Source organism: Nelumbo nucifera, chromosome 4 (assembly GCF_055504915.1).
Source record: "Nelumbo nucifera cultivar China Antique chromosome 4, China Antique-T2T, whole genome shotgun sequence".
NCBI lineage: Eukaryota > Viridiplantae > Streptophyta > Magnoliopsida > Proteales > Nelumbonaceae > Nelumbo > Nelumbo nucifera.
The window spans coordinates 26655883-26678623 of record NC_142652.1 but is presented as its reverse complement, the minus strand read 5'-3'; the positions used below and the strand labels follow the sequence as shown (position 1 = coordinate 26678623).

At 35.7% G+C, this 22741-nt stretch overlaps 2 protein-coding genes across 3 annotated transcripts; one reads left to right on the top strand and one right to left on the bottom strand.

The window, feature by feature from the left end:
• The first annotated feature begins 5831 nt into the window (after nt 1-5831).
• Nucleotides 5832-10174, top strand: LOC104602973 (tetraketide alpha-pyrone reductase 2). The gene is made up of 6 exons (XM_010266852.3): nt 5832-5990; nt 8029-8201; nt 8779-8967; nt 9123-9285; nt 9422-9611; nt 9807-10174. Exons 1-6 carry the CDS (start codon nt 5885-5887, stop codon nt 9946-9948), a joined length of 963 nt encoding a protein of 320 aa, XP_010265154.1. The 5' UTR covers nt 5832-5884; the 3' UTR covers nt 9949-10174.
• LOC104602972 (signal peptidase complex subunit 3B-like) lies at nt 10146-17793 on the bottom strand. 2 transcript variants are annotated; one of them, XM_088886357.1, is made up of 7 exons: nt 17527-17793; nt 14772-14819; nt 14121-14183; nt 13490-13543; nt 10703-10789; nt 10570-10619; nt 10146-10464 (listed from the first exon to the last, which is right to left on the bottom strand). In XM_088886357.1, the coding sequence occupies exons 1-7, from the start codon at nt 17650-17652 to the stop codon at nt 10374-10376; spliced, it is 519 nt and encodes a 172-aa protein (XP_088742483.1). In that variant the 5' UTR covers nt 17653-17793; the 3' UTR covers nt 10146-10373. The 2 variants fall into 2 exon arrangements, with proteins under 2 accessions (XP_088742483.1, XP_010265152.1); XM_010266850.3 differs by lacking the exon at nt 10570-10619.
• Between the last annotated feature and the right edge of the window lie 4948 nt (nt 17794-22741).

Sequence of the window (22741 nt, the reverse complement as noted above, 5' to 3'; positions counted from 1 at the left end):
TGCTGCAGTTAACGATGAGTTTGAGATCTTTTTGTCCAATGAATAAAGCAACACTGAACAGGCAACCGGGTCTTGACGCAATGGTCCAATGACATCATCCAAGAGGTATTACTCCATTAATTTTAGTTTTGAAATGAAAAAGGAGGTATTAGTATTTAGCATAAACATAATTATTATAAACATTAGGAAGGTTTAAGTCTTTTTACCTGGTTTCTTTTTAAATTTCGATCCACATTTTTTTTCTGGGTTTAGAAAATTGTCTAAAACTCATCACAACTTTTAATCATTTCTCTTAAACTTGTTATAACTTTTCAAAGCGCCCATAAAGCCCGTTGGCGAAAAATTTAGATAATTTTTCTTTATTTATTTGGCTGTGAGACAATAAATTTAATTTAATTAATTAAAACTTTCGCCAAAAAAAAATAATTAATTTTACTTTCTCCCAAAACATTTCATTGGTTGGACACTTGGACCCTACCATCAACAAGACTACTACCCATGAGATATAGAGTCAAGTCAACATTGCACGGTTACGTGGTATTGTCAAACAACCACTACCCCTATTCCATAACCTTTGCTAGGCTCAGTTTGAAAAGACTACAAATATATAAAATATAATATTTTATATTTTATATATTTGTATTTATAATCCTTTCAAATTGAGCCTTAATATCTATATATTGTAGTCAACTCCAGTCCATTCTGATTTTTTTTGTTTTTGTGACTTATTATCAGTAACTAACATTGCTGCTGGCATGGACCTTATTAAAATGGCTAATATTTCATTATGGTCAGAAGAATTTCTGTTTCCCCTTTTTTTTTGGTGAATTAGTCTCTTTGTTGATTTCTTTATTAATATATATTTGGGGTTCTCAAATTAATCAAACAGAAAAACTCAAAGCGTTTTAATTCATTGCTAATTGGTTTAAGATTATTTCTAAAATATACTCAAAAAATGAAATTAATAAGTAGAGAAGGTAGTAGGAGCTTAGCTAGGAGATGGGCCCTAATCTCAATTTTTGATCGACTAGTTTTTATGTTTTTGTTGAATGGCAATTCTATGCCAATTAAGTGTAGGCAAGAGAACAACTTTGACATGCAACCAAATTAGCTTTAAAAACTCAACAGGTTGAGTTATCATCTTTCCTTGGTAAAAAGTCGGGACACGTCAACCCCAGAGATTAAATAGCTTTAACCAGCGAAGCTACTTTCCTTATCAAATTATCAAAGCTCTAACTACCTTCACCCTCTGCATTTGAGGAAGGCACGCCTCACAACACATGTCAACCATGTATTTGATTAATACGTACGGAAAATATTTCTAATGGTATGTACATGTGGATTGTGGGGCGTCTCTCCCTCTCTCTCTCTCTTTCCATATAAAGTATAAACAAACCCCAGCAATAAAAACATTGAAAATGGTTGTTGAAACTGTGAGTTTAGATTGTCCTGACTCCTGATTCTTGAGAAAAGTAAAAGAGAAAGCAGCCCCCTCAAGCCTCGTGTCCCATGTAGATGGGTTGTTTGGAGATATATCTTTTTTAGTTTTTGCACATATTCCACCTTGTCATGGAAGAACGTGATTAATTGTTTGTTAATAATATTATTCAAGAGCGGAGCCAGAAAATTTTTATAAAGGGGTCAAAACCTAAATGAAGTATGAATGGACCAACCATTGAAACAGAGAATGGGGAAAGGGAAAATTTTACATAAAAAAAAAAAAAAAAAAAAAACTGTATTGTTGTAAAGATTTTCTGAATTATAGAGGGGCCATGGCTCCCCTTCCCATGACTTTTATTATTGTACTTAATTTAGTTGGGGAAGCCAACATCCTAGCTTCTTGCTGCTTCATATATAATTGGAAAAGTCTAATCTACTATAATGTATATATGTTCCTTTGAATCTGCTCTCTATCAGGATTTCCACTCTCTCCCCTCATGCATCACGGAAGATGTCCTTGGTTTCAATGCATTTGCATGTGATTTCGTTGAGACCATGTTTACTTCTTTCACTATGTTTTTTCCACCGACAACCGCCCATGAAAAATGAGATATCTGTGTTAATTTTGACCTCTTGCTCATCAAAATAAATAGATAAATAAAAGCCATCTCTGTGTGTCTAGAATCGCTTATCAGGTCGAATAACTTATATGGTCTGTCTGTAATAAAATAATTATAAATCCCAATCACATGGGTCTGACCTAAGGCTATGTTTGGTTTGAAGGAAAATGTAGAGAAAAGGTAGGGAAATCTATACAAGATTTGTAAAGGTTTTCCTCCCTTTTCCTACTTTTTCCTTCAAACCAAACATAATCTACATGTTACTAATTAACTGGACCCTTATATCATCTAATAAATGCTACATTGAGATTCCATTTTACTTCCTAAATTTGAATATTGGGATCGAATTTAATTTTATCATACTTATATATCATATGGCATTGACTAAAATATCATATTTATTGATCAAATAAATTTAAAATGCTTAAAATCATACATATTGACAAAATCAATTTATGGCAACTTTAATGAGAAGTTCAAAATATTGAAATGTATCAGTGTGTATATTGATATTTGGATTCATTGTAAAGTAAATAAATCATATATATATATATATATATATATATATATATATATATATATATATATATATATCACCTTTAAGGTGATGGGTTGAACTTTTAATTTAATGTGTATCAAATATTTAAAATTCAAGAACTAATTTATATGAAAATTGGAGAGAAAAAATACTAAATATAAATAAGCACAATGAAAAACAACTAATACAAGAGAAATTTAGAGTTCAGTCCACCCCATAAAATTTTATCAGTTTTTCAATTTTATTTGCCCACACCTCCACCTATGATTCACCACCCAGCAAATTTTGATTCATCCCCCCACCTATCACTCTTGGAATTGTACAAACTGTACTAAATTTCTACCCATGGGTAGGCTGAACAATAAAAACCTACAACCCCGACTTTTCACCAGCTGTCACAGATATAGTAAGGTTCTCTCTTTTATAATATTAAGCTCATGATATGGCGTATGCTTAATGCATTACACTGGAGATTAAGTTGTTACAAACAGGATCCCAAATAAAAGGCTAACTTAGAGGCTAAACAAACAACCCAATTATAATATATGGTATGGGACTTCTAATTAGAAATATACATCTCAAACATTTGCCAATACAAAGTCATTTTTGTTTTGAAAAAACAAAAGCATACATATTGAAAACAACCCCCTAAATAAATGAAATAAACAAGGAATTAAATTTGAACAAAATTTTCAATAAATCCTTTCATTTCTACTTTTCTCAGGCCCTTCTTAGCAGCTCTTAACCACTTGAAATGATGCTTTTCATTAGTATGTTTAAATCAGTTTGATATATATAATTACTCCATCACTGCAGAAGTAATTAATAGTCTCTTTGAGGATGAGCATCTCTGAACCAGGTTTCATACATATATAGGTGGCATGTCCTCATTATCATTATGCATGTAATATGTGTTATTCCTGTTGATGGGAAGGGAACCATATGCCATCTAATTAAATTCCAAATCAACTAATAAGATTGTTTTCCAGGGTTGTTGATATATAGCTCGTTGGCTAGCTTCATCTGAATAATTCAGTAACATGCCGCACTGCAAATCCATGTAATATATGTTACCATGTATACCAATATGCATTGGCTAGATCTCTCGCTCCTGTGAGTAAAGAAATAGATAGGCTTCTAGTCCTATATTCCAATGATCGGATTGCCTGCTTCTTTGGAGATCTATTAATGTTGCTATTTATTATACATTAAGGCCCCCTTTGGTTATCAGGAATACATTAAGGCCTCCCATCCACTAGGTATTTGTTAAGAATTGGTTTCATGTGAGTTCATGTGCTGTTAAACTTTATTAAGTTTTTTCAAAAACCCAATATTATCCCTCTATAGCAGATTGATGGTTTGAGTTTGTAATGATTGGATTAAATAGGGGAGAGAAAGGGGAAAAAGAAAAATGAAGAAACAAAAAAAAAAAAAGAATGGAGAGGAACGAAAAGGAAGGAAGAGAGAGAGAGAGAGAGAGAGAGAGAGAGAGGTGGTAGATGGGGTCGCACCGGTTCTTATTAATCGGGAGGTTGAAGAAAGTAGATCAACAATGTTGTACCATGCTATAGTAATAACTACAACACATTGAAGGCAAAAGAACAACAAGAATGGAGTGGTGATTCAATCTATGTTTTGATGGGGTCTATATGTACAATAGAAGTTGGATTTTTATTTTATTTTACTTAGATTTGAGTTTCATGGAGTGTATGAATACTTTTACATTTTCAATGAGAATACTTCTTTTGGATATTAGAATAGGGCTTAAGTTTTTACGACTCTTCAAAAATGATGAGCTTGCTGCTGCTACAATGACCGACCAATAACTTTGAAGTTTAGATTTCAGGGTTTTAGAAATTAAACCCTTCAATGAAATGATTATTGATAGTTTTATTATTATTATTATTATTTAAGACAGATTTAGTTTCAGAGATATTTTTATAACTGTGTGTCTATGTCATCGTTGTTCTAGCCCAAGTAGCCTAGGTTTAGTCTTTTGCATAGCTTCATAGGGAAAATCTAAATTTTCATTCTCTAACAACCTTCCATCTACCCAAGGCTGTGATTTCACGGTTTTAGTAGGCTTAGCTGATTTATATTAATGAGATCAACTTTGTGAATCAACACTTGTGAGTAGCCCTCAAAATGACTGTATAAAGGTTGAGCCAAGCTACAATGATCATTCTTATTTCAAAATGATAAAGCTGATGGTACTCTTTCAAATTTTGAAACTTTGAAAGATCAATTTGACAATAAAACGCCATCCCATTTAAACGTTGTGATGATCAGACCTGTGCAAACCTCAAGGAAGGTTTAAGTCTTTACCCTAATTTTTATTTGTGCAATATAGAAACTCAGACCTGTACTAAAATCATGGGCCTCACAATAGTCCCAAGCCCATTTTGAAGAGGAACATGCATTGAAGCCCATCTGGCCATAAAAACGTTGTGATGATCAGAGTGTTCAGTGTTGCTTAGGTGAGGTGAAGACTAGGACTGTCAAGGGGTCGGGTTGGGTCTAGGTAGAATTAGTCTCATACTGATTATTAATTGGGACAAAATTACATATCTAAAATTGTTCCAGTTAATAGTCAGGTCTATTCTAAAAGTTATACCTATTTAAATAATAAATTAAAATTTAAAATTTGATATATAACCTTAATAAAAATGTTAGAAAATTACTAAATTATTTATATGTTAATAAATTAAATATTTTCAACTAATACTGTCTTATTTATTATCTATAAAACTTATCATTTCAAACATAAAATTATAAAAAGAATAAGAAAATAATCAGTTCCGTGGTGTTTGAATCGGTTCCAAACAGACAAGAATTGAAACCGACCCAAACCCAATTATTAATCGGGACAAAATCATGAAACAATCGGTTCAGGTCCGTCCGACAGATCCGACCCGTGGAGACAGCGTCATTAACTCGCTTGGAAAGTTGGAATGCATTCAGGTGCATAGTTTTGCTTTGACAGTTTGACGTATTCCCACGGTCCCGTCCCATCCCAACTTTAATATTCCATCTGCAAGCTTGATGGAAACCCCATTCCCGGCATGAATTATCTGCCATGAAAACAAAACTCCACCAACCCCACACCCATGAAATAAAAACTCCGTAGATAGTTGGAAACTTGGAATAAAACAAAGAACATGACCTAAAATTGGACCATTCGGATAACACGGGTAAGACAGACAACGAATTCCATACACCGTCATAAATTTTAAACTGTATATATGGCCGGCAGGATTAGTTGGTAACCATTGAAGGAGAGAGAGAGATGCCAGAGTTCTGTGTAACGGGAGGAACTGGATTTATAGCGGCTCACCTAGTGAAGTCATTGTTAGAAAAGGGCCACACCGTCCGGGCTACAGTGCGAGATCCCGGTACCCTTTCAACTGTCTCTTTGTCTTCGCTTTTACTCCCAAACACATGTTTATTTATGGCCCATCTGTATATCTCAACCACACAGAACATGAATCGGAATTAATGCATCGACAAATTAAGAGTTTCTCAGGCATGTTTGCATGAGTTCTTGTAGTGATTCTTTTTTCCTTTTCTGTTTGTTGGAGGAGGAAGCGAGTTGATTTTTCTAACTCCCAAGTTTCACCACTTTACCACTTCTTTCTCCTTTGGTCATATGCATATATAGCTTGAAAATTTAGAGCCAGTCACCGGGGTTTCTCATCCTGATCATAACTCTTCTGTGATTAAAATTCTAGTATACAGAGTCTTTCCAATTAAATTTGGCTTTTAATTATCTTACAGACAAGGACTGGGCTGCAGATCTGAGGGAATTAATTATAGTACATAGCCTTACAATCTAATTAGTATTCGGTGTATTGGAATTCTGCCATTCCCATGTGAGGATCTACCAAGTTTGCCCCATGTGTAGAGTCGTCTCACCTCAATGCTCACACAGAAGACAAATCCTTATCCTCTCATTTCTCACAGAGAACATCTCCTCTTTTCTAATAAAATGCATCATTACCCTCCTCGATAAGATCGTTGTTAAAACTCTCTAGGCTTCAAAAAATAAATGTTTTATTCTCTTTCGAATTGTCTATGTTTGTGACATCTCCCCCAACCCATTAAATTGTTTCTTTCTTTTTAATATCTCAACCATTTTGTCTCCCTCTAATAAAGTTAATAAAGTAGATGTATAAATGAGATGGATTGGGTCATATGTTGAAGCCCAATCCAACACCCCCTAAGTGGTTTGCATCCAAAACCGATGTCAAAACTCAAATTTACCAACTCAGATCTAACCAAATTTTCATTTAACCCCATACAGTGCCGCGTGTATTTACTTGCTCGCATTTATGGAATGAAATCCCACTAAATCTCTACCATTACAATCGAATTCATGCTTGGGTTGTCTAGCTGTGGGTGTATGGTTGATTATTTAGTTTTGAGTGGATCTACCATTACGATCTGAACTAATGAAATCGGTTTGACCAGACATAAACCCACCAGTATCTTTTGATTATCCAAGCATATGGAAGGAAATTGTAACTAATTGACCTACTACTTAACTAAATAAGTATCGGCCAAAGCTAAAGATATCTTTGTCTTCTTTTGGCTTTTTTTTTAAAAAAAAGGAATATTCTCTTCTTTTTTCTTTACAATATATAATTAAGAGATAATTAATATCAGAGATCTGATTTTGCAGACGAAAATAAGAGGACCAATTTAATTAAAAGTCAAATAAGTGTTGCATTTGAAATGGGTTTATAGCCCTTGCGATGGAAACAAGCTTTTAAATGGGTTGGGTCCATCAAATGGGTTGGACTCATTGACCATGATGCTACAAAACAACTTGCATCAACAGTCCAGGAATTATCGCTATGTTCCAACCGAACCTTTGACGTGATTAATGCCCTTCACGTGACCCATCCAAAGGTATTCTGACATAACATGCCCAATTATATATACCCCAACTTGCTTTTAGATATTAATTTTCTTATTAGTTTATTACAAATTGATATGATTAGTTTAGTTTATATAACTCAGCATTATTGCAGCAAATATGCTGCACTTGTATTAAACAAAGTGATTGTTCAGGACTCTGAAAACAATTTCATCCACGCACTATTTTTTTTTGTACGACTGCTGAGGCGACAACCCAAAATGGCTCCATATGGTTCTGCAGATTATGCTCTTGCCACTTGGCAAATTTCAGACTAATAGACGTCCTCAATGTATGGAAATGGAGACATTTTTTTAAACTTACCTATTCAAAAAATCATAGTAAAAAACATATTAGGTGACCCACACCTGATTCCTCTGTACCCCCACAAAAAGGGTACACAGTGAATGAAGTTTGCAAAACTGGGTTTAGTTTTGAGCAAATATAGAACCACTGATATTGTTTTTCTGTTCCCACGATCTTTTTGACTGCATCATCTGTCTTTTTTCCCCCAGGGGATGTTGGGAAGGTTGGTTTCTTATGGGAGATGAGTGGGGCCAAGGAAAGACTAAAACTGATGAGAGCTGATCTTATGGTAGAGGGAAGCTTCGATCAGGCTATACAGGGTGTGGATGGCGTCTTCCATACAGCATCCCCAGTTATCGTACCGTATGACAACAATATTCAGGCAAGTAAAAGTAGAAAAATGATGAATTGATCAGGTACCAGCATTATCTTATTAGTGGCATCTTAAGTAGCTGTAGATCATTACATGCACCATTTAGAAAAGTAGATTGAAGTGTCCATGAATCCTGCGGTGACAGTACAGGATAGCAGAAATACAGGAAATGGATAGCTGCATGACCCTCGTAAGTTGTACCCGAAAAAGAAAGGGTAGAACCGTAGAACGAGCCATGCGGCAAATTGATTTTATTTATGTTTTTTCCGGCTATCCTATCACCAACAGGTGGGCCACCAATCACATGGACAACATAATCTGATTCACAGCCTCACAGGAATAGTAACTTTTAACCCGGCTTCACCTTTTAAGTTTACTACGGGTTGCCTTTTCCAACCCACCTAACTCTACTCTTAGGCCTTAGCCTTAGGCATCAAATTGGGGTTGGGCATTCGTGAACCAGACCAGACAAGTTGGGAAGCGATGCAACCCTCCTATGATGAAAATGTTTAAAAAAAGTTCATCCTTTGGAATTGGACTATATTTAAATTTATAACTAATCGGGCACAGCCACAGCATACCACAGGAAACGTTGATCGAACCGGCTATAAGAGGCACAGTGAACGTGCTGAAATCTTGCTCCAAAGCTACTACAGTGAAGCGGATTGTGCTCACCTCCTCTTGCTCTTCCATTAGATACAGCGACGATGTTTCAAAAGCCTCCCCACTTGACGAATCGCATTGGAGCGATCCTGAGTACTGCAAAAGATATAATGTAATAACCTCGACCCTTGGCACCACAACACAATTCCCTTTCTATCAGTAATTCAGTATACACTACTATCAGCACAAAAACAACTGTATCATAGGCATAGGCTTCTGGGTGGGTTCATCAGTTCATCTCATCGATTTTTAACTTGTTTCGTACAGTTATGGTACGCATACGCAAAAACACTAGCAGAGCAGGAAGCCTGGCAACTGGCAAGGGAGTGGGGCATTGACCTCGTGGTTGTCAATCCATCCTTTGTCGTCGGTCCCTTGATTGCACCCCAACCAACCAGCTCGCTCCGCATGGTTCTAGGAATAATAAAAGGTTAGGTGGAACACCATCCTTCAATTTATAGAGCATGGGCCACGCTCATCCTGCCTTTTCTGTGCAAACTGTAAATCAGTAAATCTGCAATCATGCCATCCCCACTCACATCACTTGTTTCCCATCTCTGGATTAGGTGCCATAGGGGAGTATCCAAACACTACGGTGGGATTCGTCCACATAGATGATGTTGTGGCTGCACACTTGTTGGCCATGGAAGAGAGCAAAGCATCGGGCAGGATTATATGTTCAAGCTCGGTTGCTCATTGGTCAGAGATAATTGAGATACTGAGGCCCAAATACCCATCCTATCCATTTGAAACCAAGTAAGTTGGCCAGCCAAAATTCCTTTCACCCCTAACAAATGATTTTTTTTTTAATTGTGTCAGATGACAGTGGTTAAACCAGCTTGGAGCCACAGCCACCCTATAGTTATCCTAGCTTTACTCTGATTCCGATTGTATATTGTATTGGGGAAGAGGCCCGTGGCGATTATTTAAGTGGTTGTGATGGCATTGCAGGTGTGGCAGCCAGAAAGGAGATGATAATCCACATAGCATGGATACCCGCAAGATTAATCAGCTAGGCCTGTCCAGTTTCAAAACTCTCCCTGAAATGTTTGATGACTGTATCAAAAGCTTCCAAGAGAAAGGACTTCTCTAAGGCCCTCCATTAAATCTTCCTAAATCTTTCAACTAGTAGTGGTACTAAAGTAGTAGTAAGTCAACAATATCAACGGAATAAAGGGAAGAGAAGGCTTTTGAATGATTTTTTTTTTTTTTTTTTTTTTGAGAAACCAAAGGCTTTGAATGAATAAAGCAAAGAGAGTTATAGAGTTTGCATGGAAAGATCTGTCTCGCTAGCTCTAAATGAAATTTTCATTTAAACATTCCACTAAAGTAGCAACAAGGGCTCGGAGTTGTTAACTGACCCAGTTCCAATTCTCTCAATAAAACCTCACCAAAAAATACTGCACTAAGCAAAGTTAGTATCCAATATTGTTGAACAAAACTATTGAACTTCTGGGATGATTAGCATGAGGAAATGGAAAAACTATGTGTAAACCTGAGGTAGACGAAAGTCAGATATTACCATCTTGTCTTCAATTGTTTTACCTGTCTTGGGCATAATATACCAGTGGAGAACAAGTTGGATCTTCTTACCACGAAGATGGCTTCCCTGGACAGAAAAGACAGTAAACATGAATATATTGCACTGAAAGCTCCGTTTGGAAAAACTGCAAATGCAAATATGTATAGTGCAAAATACAAGATATAGAAATACCACATATAAGGTTTTGCGCTGTACATATTTGTATTTGCACTCTTCCCAAACTGAGCCGAAAGCCCAAAACAACATATCAATGATGTATGGCAACAAAAGAATAAAACAAGGAAAAAAATGCAGCAGAAATTACCTGATCAATGAAAGGATACTTGTTAGTGATCTGAGCTTCAAGTTTTGCATGGCCTTTGTCTTGGATTATATGGTCCCACAATGACACCTGGATATGGATGAAAAAGTACCATAAGTACAAGCTGTTGTTCTCCATGCACTATGGCAGCTCTGTGCTTCAAGCCAAATGACCAGAAATCCAAAGTCCAAACAAATGCGCTGAAAGATTAAATAGAACCTCCGTAACCATTGTACAACATACTACATGTTTGTCTTGCAGCAGTAGCCTTCTTGATACATATAGCTTTTATAGGCAAAGTTCCCAAGCAAGGTTCAGAAGCATCTTACAAGCTATAGCTTTTATAGATGCCATTGGGATTGGAAAAACCAAAGCCATATGCCCATATGCTTCAGTAAACAATCACCAGAAACCCACCTAATACGGATAATTAGAGCAAAATGAACAAGCAAAACTTCATGGTCTGCAGGAACCATACAGATCTTTGTGGAACCAATATGTTGTTTCTATTTTGCCTATATAATCCTTTAGTCTTTTTAAGGCTTGAATCCATAATTTAAGTTACAACAAGGAACACCATACAATTTGGCTGTAGGGTCAACACCATATAACCAAAGGTAAGTACAAACAATTGACACCAAGAAACTGAAAGGATTGTAAATAAAAAAAAAATGGAGAAAATTGCATTATCTTTAAAAAATGGTAGCAACAATCAATGTTTCTGCTTTTTTTCTCTTAAAAGAATGTAGAATTGAGAATCCTCAGGATCTAACTATTAGCAATGTTTTCTTTTGTGTTCTTCTAAATGATTTAAAATCAAAAATAATAACAGGCACAGAATCAGTCTACTTGAGCTGTCAAACAGAGTAACAATTTGACTGAACCATGCTGACTGGTTTTTCCTGAACTGGGTTGAATGGTAAACATATTAACATAATATAGATAAGAATATAAGATATGTACATGAAGGTTGTATATAACAAGATGCTACATACAGAACATGAAGCTTGTGTACAACCACGTTGGTTGTGGTTTTGCAAGAAACAATAGAAATCGATGATGGTATAAGTAATTCAAACAGGCAGTTCAGTGAATTTTTAAATATTTTTTCAAAATAAAGCCTTGACTGCCCTGCAAGGATGATATTTCAAACAAGGTACACCAATAGAAACAGGATATTTTATCCTGAGAGAAAATTATTGGATTTACCAAAGGTATTCCAGAAATTAGAATACAAAATAATTTACTTCTATCATTCACTAGATCCTACTTATGTGTACTTCCAAGCAGTGTGTGTAAGTTCCAACAGTTCTACATCTTGAGCTAGTCAAAAGGATGTTTGGATGTACAAGCAACAACTAAACAAAAATATAAAAGAAAAAGAGAAAGAGCATCTTGGAGAAAAGTTGGCAGCATTATATATGAGGAGCTCATTGGTGGTAAGTTCACTCCCTTGGGAAATTTTCATAACCCTAATCAAAATTTTGACAGGGCCTCTTTCTAATGAGGTTCCTCAATTTACCAAATCATGCACATCCAGTGTTGCATGGAAGCAAAAATGTAAATCAGAATTCATCAAAAAAAAATGTAAATCAGAATGCAATGTGTTACTAGGAGTCTGACTTGACAAGACGAAAAAAACAGGATATGTAGGCACGTCCATACTAAAGTATAAAATAGTCCATATTATTTTGAATTTTAACATTATATCTCTATAAAAAAAGGTCTGATTCTAGAAGTTTATCTTTGTTACTTAATAACAGTTGACAGAAAAAGAATGGCATTGTGTACATTAGCTGTTCATTTTTTTTTTTGATCAATAGTTAGCTGTTCATTTATGTAAATACAAGTATATAAAAGAGAATTTTATGTCAAAGTGTCCATTGAGCATCGATGGACTGTCAGAATCTGACACGTGTCCTACCTACATGGGCACTTCATCCATTTAAAACACTAGCATTATATGGTCCTAGGCATCAACCAGGTGACTAACCAGGTGGCTGGTATAAATGAAACATCTTAGTGGGGGAAGAACTCATAATGTCTGCATCTTAGTAGGGGACAATAACCACGAGTGACTGTAACCCATTTTGAGTATTAGATAGATAGATAGATAGATAGATAGATAGATGGCAAATTCCGTGTATCCAGCCATATCCTTTCCATATCTGTGTAACAAAGTACCATTTAGGCATTTACTGATTTAATTTGCAGTTTAGTAGTATATAATTTAAACTGTGGATTACTATGGTTGAAGATGCTTAAATTCAAGTTTCATCTCTAGTGGAGATGTGTTTTGGACCAAGACCCAAGGCCTTGAGAACAGTCTCTTACAAGAATCTAAACATGTCTCTTATAATGATTAATGACCTAGCCAATATTCTTTAGTGTAGTAATGTGAAGTGTAGACATAAAACATAAAAAGATACCTACCACTAGAAAGTTGAGAGTAACTAATATTATCAATATATAGAGGTCCAAATGGACTACAGAACCTAATAAGGGCCCCAAGGTTTCACCTTCTCTAGAAACAATTCTAGACTGTACCTTAGGCCAACTAGTTAGAGCTAGAAGTGATGTTTAGCTTCATGTACATATTATGCCAAAAAAAGGACACGAAATCTAGTTCCAACAAGACACAATGCCAACATATTAAGCTAGTCCAATAACTTAGAAATTGAAACTACAAATTAAAAAGATACATAAAAAGGTAAAGCCTCATAAGCACTAAAATCATTGGGACATGAAGCAGCATTTTTTGTGCTGATGGAATTAAAAAATAAGACAAACCTGATTCAAGGAATTCTTTGCAGTTTCATACTCAGCTGCAACAAATACAAAAACCTGCAATTCAATCATGTTTAAATAAAGATCAATATAAGCTAGGACAATAGTAGAAAAAAAAAAAAAGTGCACAAATGAGTTGATATATAGCACAGAACTTCATTGCAAGTTCTGTAAGGAAGCTTGAACTTTGCTATTCTTAAAGAATTTCTTCATGTTTGATGTCTTTGAGGGGCTCCTCATTGATTAAGGGCACTCTTCTAATGGTTTATATTGGAAGGCAGAGACTCAGATTCAGGGATCTTTTGCCAATATAATTGACTGCATAATGGGTATACCAGTATATGTGATACTCAGATTTTGTATGGTATACTCCTAGGAGTGCCAACAAGAAAGCAGATTCCCTTCCTAAGGAAGCAGTTGTAGGCCCTCGTTGGGGAAATCACCATCTCTGAAAATCTTTATCAGAAATCATGAATAAATATTGGTTAAACTTACATCAGGTTCATCATCTTTGGACTTATGGACAACAATTCCTGGTTGCAGCGCCATAATAAAATATGATGCATAAAAAGATTCTTTTCACACAAGCACTAAAAAAAGGTGGATATCATCTAAACAGAAAGATGTATCATACCTGCTTGGTGTTCCAGGTAAATGTTGACCGTAAATTCATGGATACGTTTAATGTCAAGCTGACCTGTGAAAGCAAGAATAATTACAAAATTCAACATGCAACTAAGATATTGTCCAATCAGCAAACTAAGTCAAAAGAGATTGTTGAACCTGTAGAGAGTGTTTAACAGAATTGAAAAAGAAAAGCGAGAAAGAAAGAAAAAGAGTCAGTAAAAAGGGTCACCAAGACTGCCAACAAAGATAACACCCCCATCAATTATCACTAAATGTGCATTTTCCAATGACATGTGGACCCAACAAAACATCAGAAAAGGTGTTTTCTTAATTGGAAACTTCCTTAAAGAAAGCTTTAAAATTTTATTGGAATACCAACCATCCACAGTAAGTATGGTAGAAGCAGTTTGGGAAGGACATTTGTTTTCCCTACTTCCAAATTTCCTTATAAATATCAAGGAGTCTCTAGAAGGACATCATGTAACTCTTGACTATTAAATCCCTATAGAATTATATGCATATGAATTGAAAGAGTTCAAGATGTGATCATATATAATGGTAAATGTTATCATTATTTTTCTCAAAAAAAACATAAATGTTATCATTATGCCTTTGACAGCTATTAGAGGTCTAAGATGTAAGTTGACCAGAATTGTACCTCATCATTTCCAGTCAGCTGCTTCCGAAACCGATTTACTTTCAGGACCTAGAGAAAAGGCCAACTACAGAAGTATGAGAACATAGAGTTAACATCTAGCCACCTGATGAGTGTCTAGTAAGAAAAGGGAAACAGAACATCTAATCATGAGAACAATATGCAGTAACTGTTTGGTATAGTGGTAAAATCTCAGGCTGACAAGTGGAAGAAAACAGGTTCAAATATGACAGCAGCCACTTTGTGCAAAAAGAAAATGCCAAAGGTCAGGTTCATATCCAGTCTACCCATCCCAAGACCAGATAATTGGGGCCACCAATGGGTAATCAGCCTTACTGTTCGCATATGAAGATAAAGATACAGAAAGTACCATAAGAGCAGAACAAGACATAAAGTACTACAAGTTCAAGCATATATCCCAAAATAGTAAATACCAGATCATAAATTTTCTACTCTGCAATCAATTTGTCCTTCTAGCAAAAGCATCTTAAATAGGGGATTTCACAGAAGATATCACAATATGGACAAGAAGAAATTGATAGAAACCATTAAATGAACAATGGTTCTCTTTTCTTTTTATTGGAAAAAACAAGAACACTTTACAATAGATAAAGAAAAGGGAAAATAATCAGGTCTTTACTAGAGAAAGCTTTAGCAAGTTTTCCTAGCAAATAGGCCTAGATGGTAGCTCATTCATTTTCACTCTGTAATTACCTTGGCACCATTAGAGAGAAGAAGAGAGATCTTCATAGTATTCATTGATCTAGAGGAAGTATATGATAAAGTCCTCAAAGAGATAATATAGTGGGTTTTGAAAAAGAAAATAGTGCCAATAAGATACGTGGACTTAACTAAGGACATGTATGAGGGAAATCAACCAATGTTGGAACACCTATGGGAGAGAAACCAAGTTTCTAGTTACAAATGGGGCTTCGCCAACGATTAGCACTCAACCCTTATTTATTTGCATAGACATGACTGAATTGACTAAACATATTCAGAAGTTAGTCCCATGGTGCATGTTATTCGCTGATGACATAGTATTAATTGATGAACATAAAGAAAGATCAAGTGTAAAATTAGATTTATGGAAAAATGCCATAGAAACAAGAGGTTTTAAAATAAGTGGATTAGAGACCAAGAAATAGGAGTGGAAATTGGGATATAGATTGGAGACCAAGAAACATCGCAATATGACTTCTTCAATTACCTTGGTTCGATAATCCATAACAAGGGAAAGATTAAGGAGGATGTCACCCATAAAATTAGAGCAGAATGGGCAAAAGGGATGGTGCATCCAAAGACTTGTGCAATAGGAGAAAACTACTTAGGATTAAAGCAAAATATTATAAAAGGGTTATAATGCCAGAAATGTTACATGGAGCAAGGTGTTGGACAGTCAAGAAGAAACATATCCAAAAAATAATTGTGGTGGAATGCAAATGTTGAGATGGATGAGTAGGAAAATTAAAAAGGATAACATCAAGAATGAACTTATTCAAAGGAACCAAGGATTAGCTCCAATAGGTAATGAAATAAGGGAAAGTAGATGAAGATAGTTTAAACACATGCAAAGAAGACCAACTACAACATGAGTAACAAGAAATATTCTGTTACAAGTTGAAAGGGTTAGAAGAGTTCAAGGCAGCCCAATAAGAACATTGGTTGAAGTAGTGAGAAATTGAGAATGATTTAAGGACCCATAGTTTAATGGTAGATATGGCACTGAATAGAACCGAATGGTGGAAAAGGACTCATGTCGCCAACCCCATATAATTGGGATTAGGCTTAGATGATGATGATAGTAATGAATTATTTTCTCTCCATTTCAAAACATCTTAAAGAGAGATAGCCTGAGGAAGATTGAACCACCAAGCAGACAGTGTTTCCCTTCTAGAAATAAGTCAATAGTTGTCCTCGCGTCAGTTTTCAAACTATGTTAAGCAGGAATTGGATGAACCTTCTCAAAGCTTGTAGACAGGTTAAACCTAGACAAAGTTGGAAATAAATAGTTCTTGATAATAATAGATTTCTTAGCAACTGCATTTCTTTCAGTTCAAGAGTAACAAATTTTGGTTATAGAAGTGTTTAAGCTACACAGAATGTCCACGCTATTTTTGGTACTTGATAGGGGAGGTTGGAGATGGTCTTATAATTGCAAACACTAAGGACTTCTCGAAGAATAGGGACTAGGAACTACTCATATTTTCTTTCCTTTTCATACGATAAAACCGGTTGACTTCACATTAACCACTACTATATTGCGAAATTAAACCTGCAAAGTTCTACCCCTAATGCTGTTTTCATGAAAGCAGCATCCAACAAAATCATATAGCATGCAGCAAACTACTCAGTATCAATGTTCGTTACTTCGTTTATGCAAATTTCTTGTGGTGGCTTCTATTGATTCATACATAATATCCAAGCAGTAAATTCTGAATCACATAATCATAAATCTTCCATGCAAGGTAACATTCGACATTGATAAAGGAATGTTATAGCACCAAAAGCTCTATCTCAATCCCACTATATTGAAATCGGATTCTGAATTCCCTTCTCCTGTAAGCCCCCAAACGAAACAAATAGAAACAGGAACCGATTAAAAGTAGTAAATATTAGTTCCAACATTATTTAAATCAAAAAAGGGAAATTTATAACAGTAAAAGTTCAATGAAATCTCAGGGAAAAAAAAAACATATGAGCAAAAATTGGAACTGAGAGTGGATGTGAAAGAATTAGGTAGGCTGCGTGTTATTACCTCGGCGTGGGCAGTGACGGAGGGCACATGGAAAGTATCAGTGAAGGAAGCCAATGAGCACATAACAGCCAGCAGGAAGCCCGCTAAGGTGATGAGTGTGTTCAAACGATACAAAACCGAATGCATTTTGCTCTTCTTTCTTCGTTTTCTTCTTCTTTTCAAATAATTCCTCTAAAAAGTCTCCGAGGCGGGTTTCAGACAGTTCAGACACAAATCGGAGATCCCCTCCCTCTCTCTCTCTCTCTCTCTCTCTCTCTCTGCTTCCTTTCTTTCAGCGAGGTGACGACGATGATCCAATGAGAGTGCTTGAAACCGCCAGGTATCAATTACCTTTGAATGTACGGTAAAACCCTTGGGCGCTGATTCGGGCTGTTGTCAAGCTTTGCCAAATACGAAGGGTGCTTTGGTCATTTAAGAATATACAATTTTGACCAATTTCAATTCCCTCGCTGCCGTAACTAAGACTGTAATCAGATCGGATTCGGATACGGTTGTAATCGTGTTGGATTCAGATTTATTCCATTTCACTTTAATTGTGTAAAATATGAAAAGGAATTAAAATTTTAATTACTTTTCAATTTTTATATATAATAAATTAATAGAAATACAACATACTGAATTTAGTATATATATATAATATAATGGAAAAATCTATGATACAGGAAAGATATGATATGAAAAGAGTTTTGACCAATTAAAACCCATCCATGAATTTTGATAAATGAACCTGATTTACTATTACGTTTATGATTCCAATTTATTGGTCAATTGTTTTTCCAATATCATAGTCTAACTCATAATATAATATATATTTTGTAGTTTTAAATATAATTATATAAATTTTATATATTAAAATCAATAAATATTATAATATAATTATATTCGAATTTTAACTAAATTGAATAGAATCAAATCCAAAACCTAATTCAGTTATTAATCATATGCAGATTGTAAAATTTAAATCCAACCATAACTCATAAGGATCAAAAGGGCTGATTGGCTGAAGAGTGTCTTGGGCCTGGAGTAAAATTTAAATCCAACCATGCCTCACATGACATATTCACATATTACAAGAATCAGGATCTAACTCAGGGCAGCCCAGACCCGGGCCCGAGCCAAGGCTATAAGCCTATTTAACCCTAACCCTACCACAATGCCAAGCACGATCCTTAATCACTCTTCTATAGCTCTATGTCATGGAAGCTTTAGACCTTTAGCATATCAGTGTTCTATCCGGATGTTGAAGTCTTGAAATGACTACTTGTAAAGGAAGTTGGATTTTTCTGAATATTGAATCTGGTTACTCAAGCCATCCTTTTCCAACATGCTTCCACCTGTTCGATCTAATGTATCAAAGTATAAAGTAGGAAAAATCACTTTCTATTTCTTGGTTTTCTTTTAGCAAGGCATCTCGTGGTCTTGCCATTGCTGATGGCAGATGTTGTCATGGTCTATTGGTCTTCGACAACATGACAAAGGCTTGCTTATAATGATACAAATTGATACAGGGGTTCATGTCATGTTATAATAATACATATGGGAATGCAGGGATAGATATATCAAAAAACGGGATGTGCCCGAATCTCACCCTTTATTTCTTGTGTTATTGCCACAAAACTCCGTACTCCATAAGTCCATACTCCATAGTGTCTGGCCCTATCAAAAAGAACACAAAAAAGGGCTAAACTTAACTTTATTGAAGAAAAAAAAAGGAAGAAAGTAAAAAGAAAGCTTTATACATAAGAAGGGGAGGATGTTGGGGCTTTTAACTTGTGCATCCACTAGTAGTAGTAGTAGACTAGTAGTAGGGCTGGAGAATTATAATTGTCAAATGGACCCACTAGCCACACCATGTTCACCTTCAATTCAAGGGCAGCCATCAAAGGTTTCCAGCTTTGGAGTGTGGAGAGCACAGAGCAGAGCAGAGCGTTGCGCCTGCGGCCTGCCCTAGTTGAACATTTGCACTGCGTGGGACAACGTTTATCACTGGATTTCTGTTGGTGAAGTCTTGTCACATACCAACCCCAGCGCCCATGATCCACGTCCTGGATGGGCAATTAGTATGTCCAGGACACTTGTCTCTCCTGACTCCTCACTCTTATTGGAACACAGCTAGAGAGGCCTGGACCCCAGTCAACAAAAATACAACACCATATGAGCTTCCACATTTTTCTTTACTTCGCTTCACGTTCAAGCCAAGACTGGACAAGGACGTCTCACCCAAAGTCCCGTGTTTAGTTCCTTCTTCCCAGTGCTCGCTCGGTGTGAACTTGGTATGTGACTCCTTGGCCGTAGGCCCTCCCTGTATAGACAGACTATTCTAGTATTCCCATCCCATCTTTGAAGCCAACCCAGCCTTAGCTTAGGCATACAGAAACTTTTTGTGAAGACTGAAGAATAGAGGATGCTATGCTCCTTGATGCCCCATTTTGTAGTATTGATATGTAAAGTAAGGAAGGAGCCAACAAAATGTGTTTGTGTTTCGTTCACAACTTTACATGGCGCATGAGACCATTTCCTTAGCATATATCATGATTATTTATTTTCTTTAGTATGTTGATGAGTCATGATTAATAAGTCACTGCTCCCTGGAGAAAAAAGTATTCACTCGTGTGATTGATTTACTAGTCCCTTTGTACAGCAATTCGACCAGTAGACATGGACGTGCGAGATTAGTATTTCCGAACAGGTAAATAAAAATAAAGTAAAGCAAAAATGGATTCCTAATTTCTCACTAAGAAGTCAAGATACCAAGTATTTAAGGTATTGGTATGATATTCCTGATACGGGGTATATAGTATCCATATCTATGGTCATGGATATGGGATACGTCACAAGTGGATATGTATCCCATGAGTCATGATACACCTCTATATCAAGCTAAATCACGTTGTATTGGTGGATTCAGTCTGATACGCACTAAAAGGGAGGCATATCCCCATTCCTAGTTTGACAAAACTGTATATTGACTACATTTGGATTGTTTTTTATCTTTAATAAAAATTAAAAATATTATTATAAAAACTGAAATGAATAATTTAAGATTTAACTTTTCAAAAAAAATTATAAAAATAATATATTTCATCTACCTTAGATGATTTATATATTTTATTTTACACATAATTATATGTTAAAAATGAAAGCATAGTTATTATTTGAAAAAATAGAGTTACTATATAAAAATGCTAAGTAAATAAATTTTCCCAACAAAATTAATGAAACACAGAAAAGTATAATTATAAAAACTGAAGTGAATAATTTAAGATTTAATTTCCCCAAAATTATTTAATAAAAACTGAAAAATATAAATAATTTATTTTATCTACCCTAAATGATTTATATATTCTATTTTACAATTATGTGTAAAATAAAAGCATTACATGTTAAAAATGAAAGCATGTTTATTATTTAAAGAAGAGTTGTTATTTATATAAAAATATTAAATTTAATAAATATTCCCAAAATTTAATAAAATAAAAAATTATAATTATAAAAATTGAAAGAGTGATAACTATTGTATGATGTTTGAATGTTCTAAAGTCTCGATATTGTTTGTTGTAATGTTTCTCTTCATGTAACTTATTGAAGTATGAATTTCTCATGTGTTTAACCTTATTCATAGATAATTCAACTTTTGGTTTAGCATTATTAATGTATTTATGTGATTTGTAGGCATTTTAGTAGGATATCCAAGTATTTCTATATATTTTATTCATATTCATGCGTTTTGAAGGCATATCTATATCTATTTCCAACTTACCCAATAAGGATAATTTTATCCTTGAAAGTAGCATTCATCCGTTACAATTTACAAATTTAGAATTGCCACAGTACTTGATAAGCATACTATCCCTCTTTAGAAAACAGGAAGACACGGACAAGTACTGTTTGGTAATGAAGTTGCATAGAAAATTCGAGTTGGTACGTTTTACAAATGTAACAGACAAGGACCTGGGACCAGTGACCACAGCACAAGTTGTGCTATTGTGGTTTGGTCCTTTTGTAATCAGAGCGTCAGGAGTCAGGCTCTCTCAGAGTCGATTGTTTGTTCAGACTTTAGACTTGAGAGCTGAACAAAAAATTAGCATAATGAGATGGCTTGGAGCCCTTTTGATTTATGCCCTCTATTTTAAAAGTTTCTAACGTTTCTTCTAAGGTTCGACAGTATATGCCACACTTCATTTCACAAACCAATGTAGAGCCAGACCCAAAGACCCAAGCTTCTTGCCTTTTGCAAGCTTACAATATATTTGGGTGATAATGAGTTGGGTTGGGCCTCGATTTTAGACACTCTAGAAAGTGAGCACGCACCCACATCGAGTTTCCTTTGCCACCCACTAGAAAGGAGGAGCCGGTGCTATTTTAATGATATCCCAATTCCCATACATAGGCCATAGACCATAGGGTTTGGTTTGGCGTTCAATGTTAGCACGTGCCAACTCCCATTTGAAAACTTGGCTACTTCTCCAATGCTTAGCCTTATAAAGTTACAAATACTATACACAACACAGTCTCCACCGAAAGCCTGGGCTTTGCAAAACTGCGAGTTTGCCACAGTAATCAGCTCCAAACAAAGTGAAAGAAACAGTGGAAAGTTGGAAACCCTTTTACAAAGGATTAGCAATCCCCTCTCTCCATGAAAATGAAGCTCACAGTCACAGGTTCCAGGCCATGCGTTGAAAACGTGACATTCCCTTCGTCAAGCTATATGCATGAGTTAGTTGAGTTTACTTACACATACACATTGGGTTGGGATGCGCAGTGGGATGCGCTCCGTGGGGCGCAGATGTGAATTCCCACAAGTTCTACACAACAAATACATATATCTTATTAAAATAATTCAATAATCCAGAAATTCAACGTTCTCTTGTCTTCATCTGGGCTGGACTACAGCTAGACTTGCGCTGTACCCTGTTGTAGTAGATCGAACGATGAAAACGCTGTACACAGGCACAACAGCTGATGTGGAAAGAGCAAAATGGACATCGAGAACAGAGATGCATAGAATGATCCAATAATCCACAATCTTATCACCAAATCCATTCCAACGGCCAGAAAAAAGAGAGCTCAAGTGCTCACAAACTCACAAGACAGCCATCCAAACCACCTTCCCTGGAGAGAACCGAGAGGTCCGTCTGTTAAGAGAGCAATGTACCCATGGTAGTTAGCACTTAGAGCACGCAGAGTGTCTCTCTCTAAAACCAAAAGCTGTTTA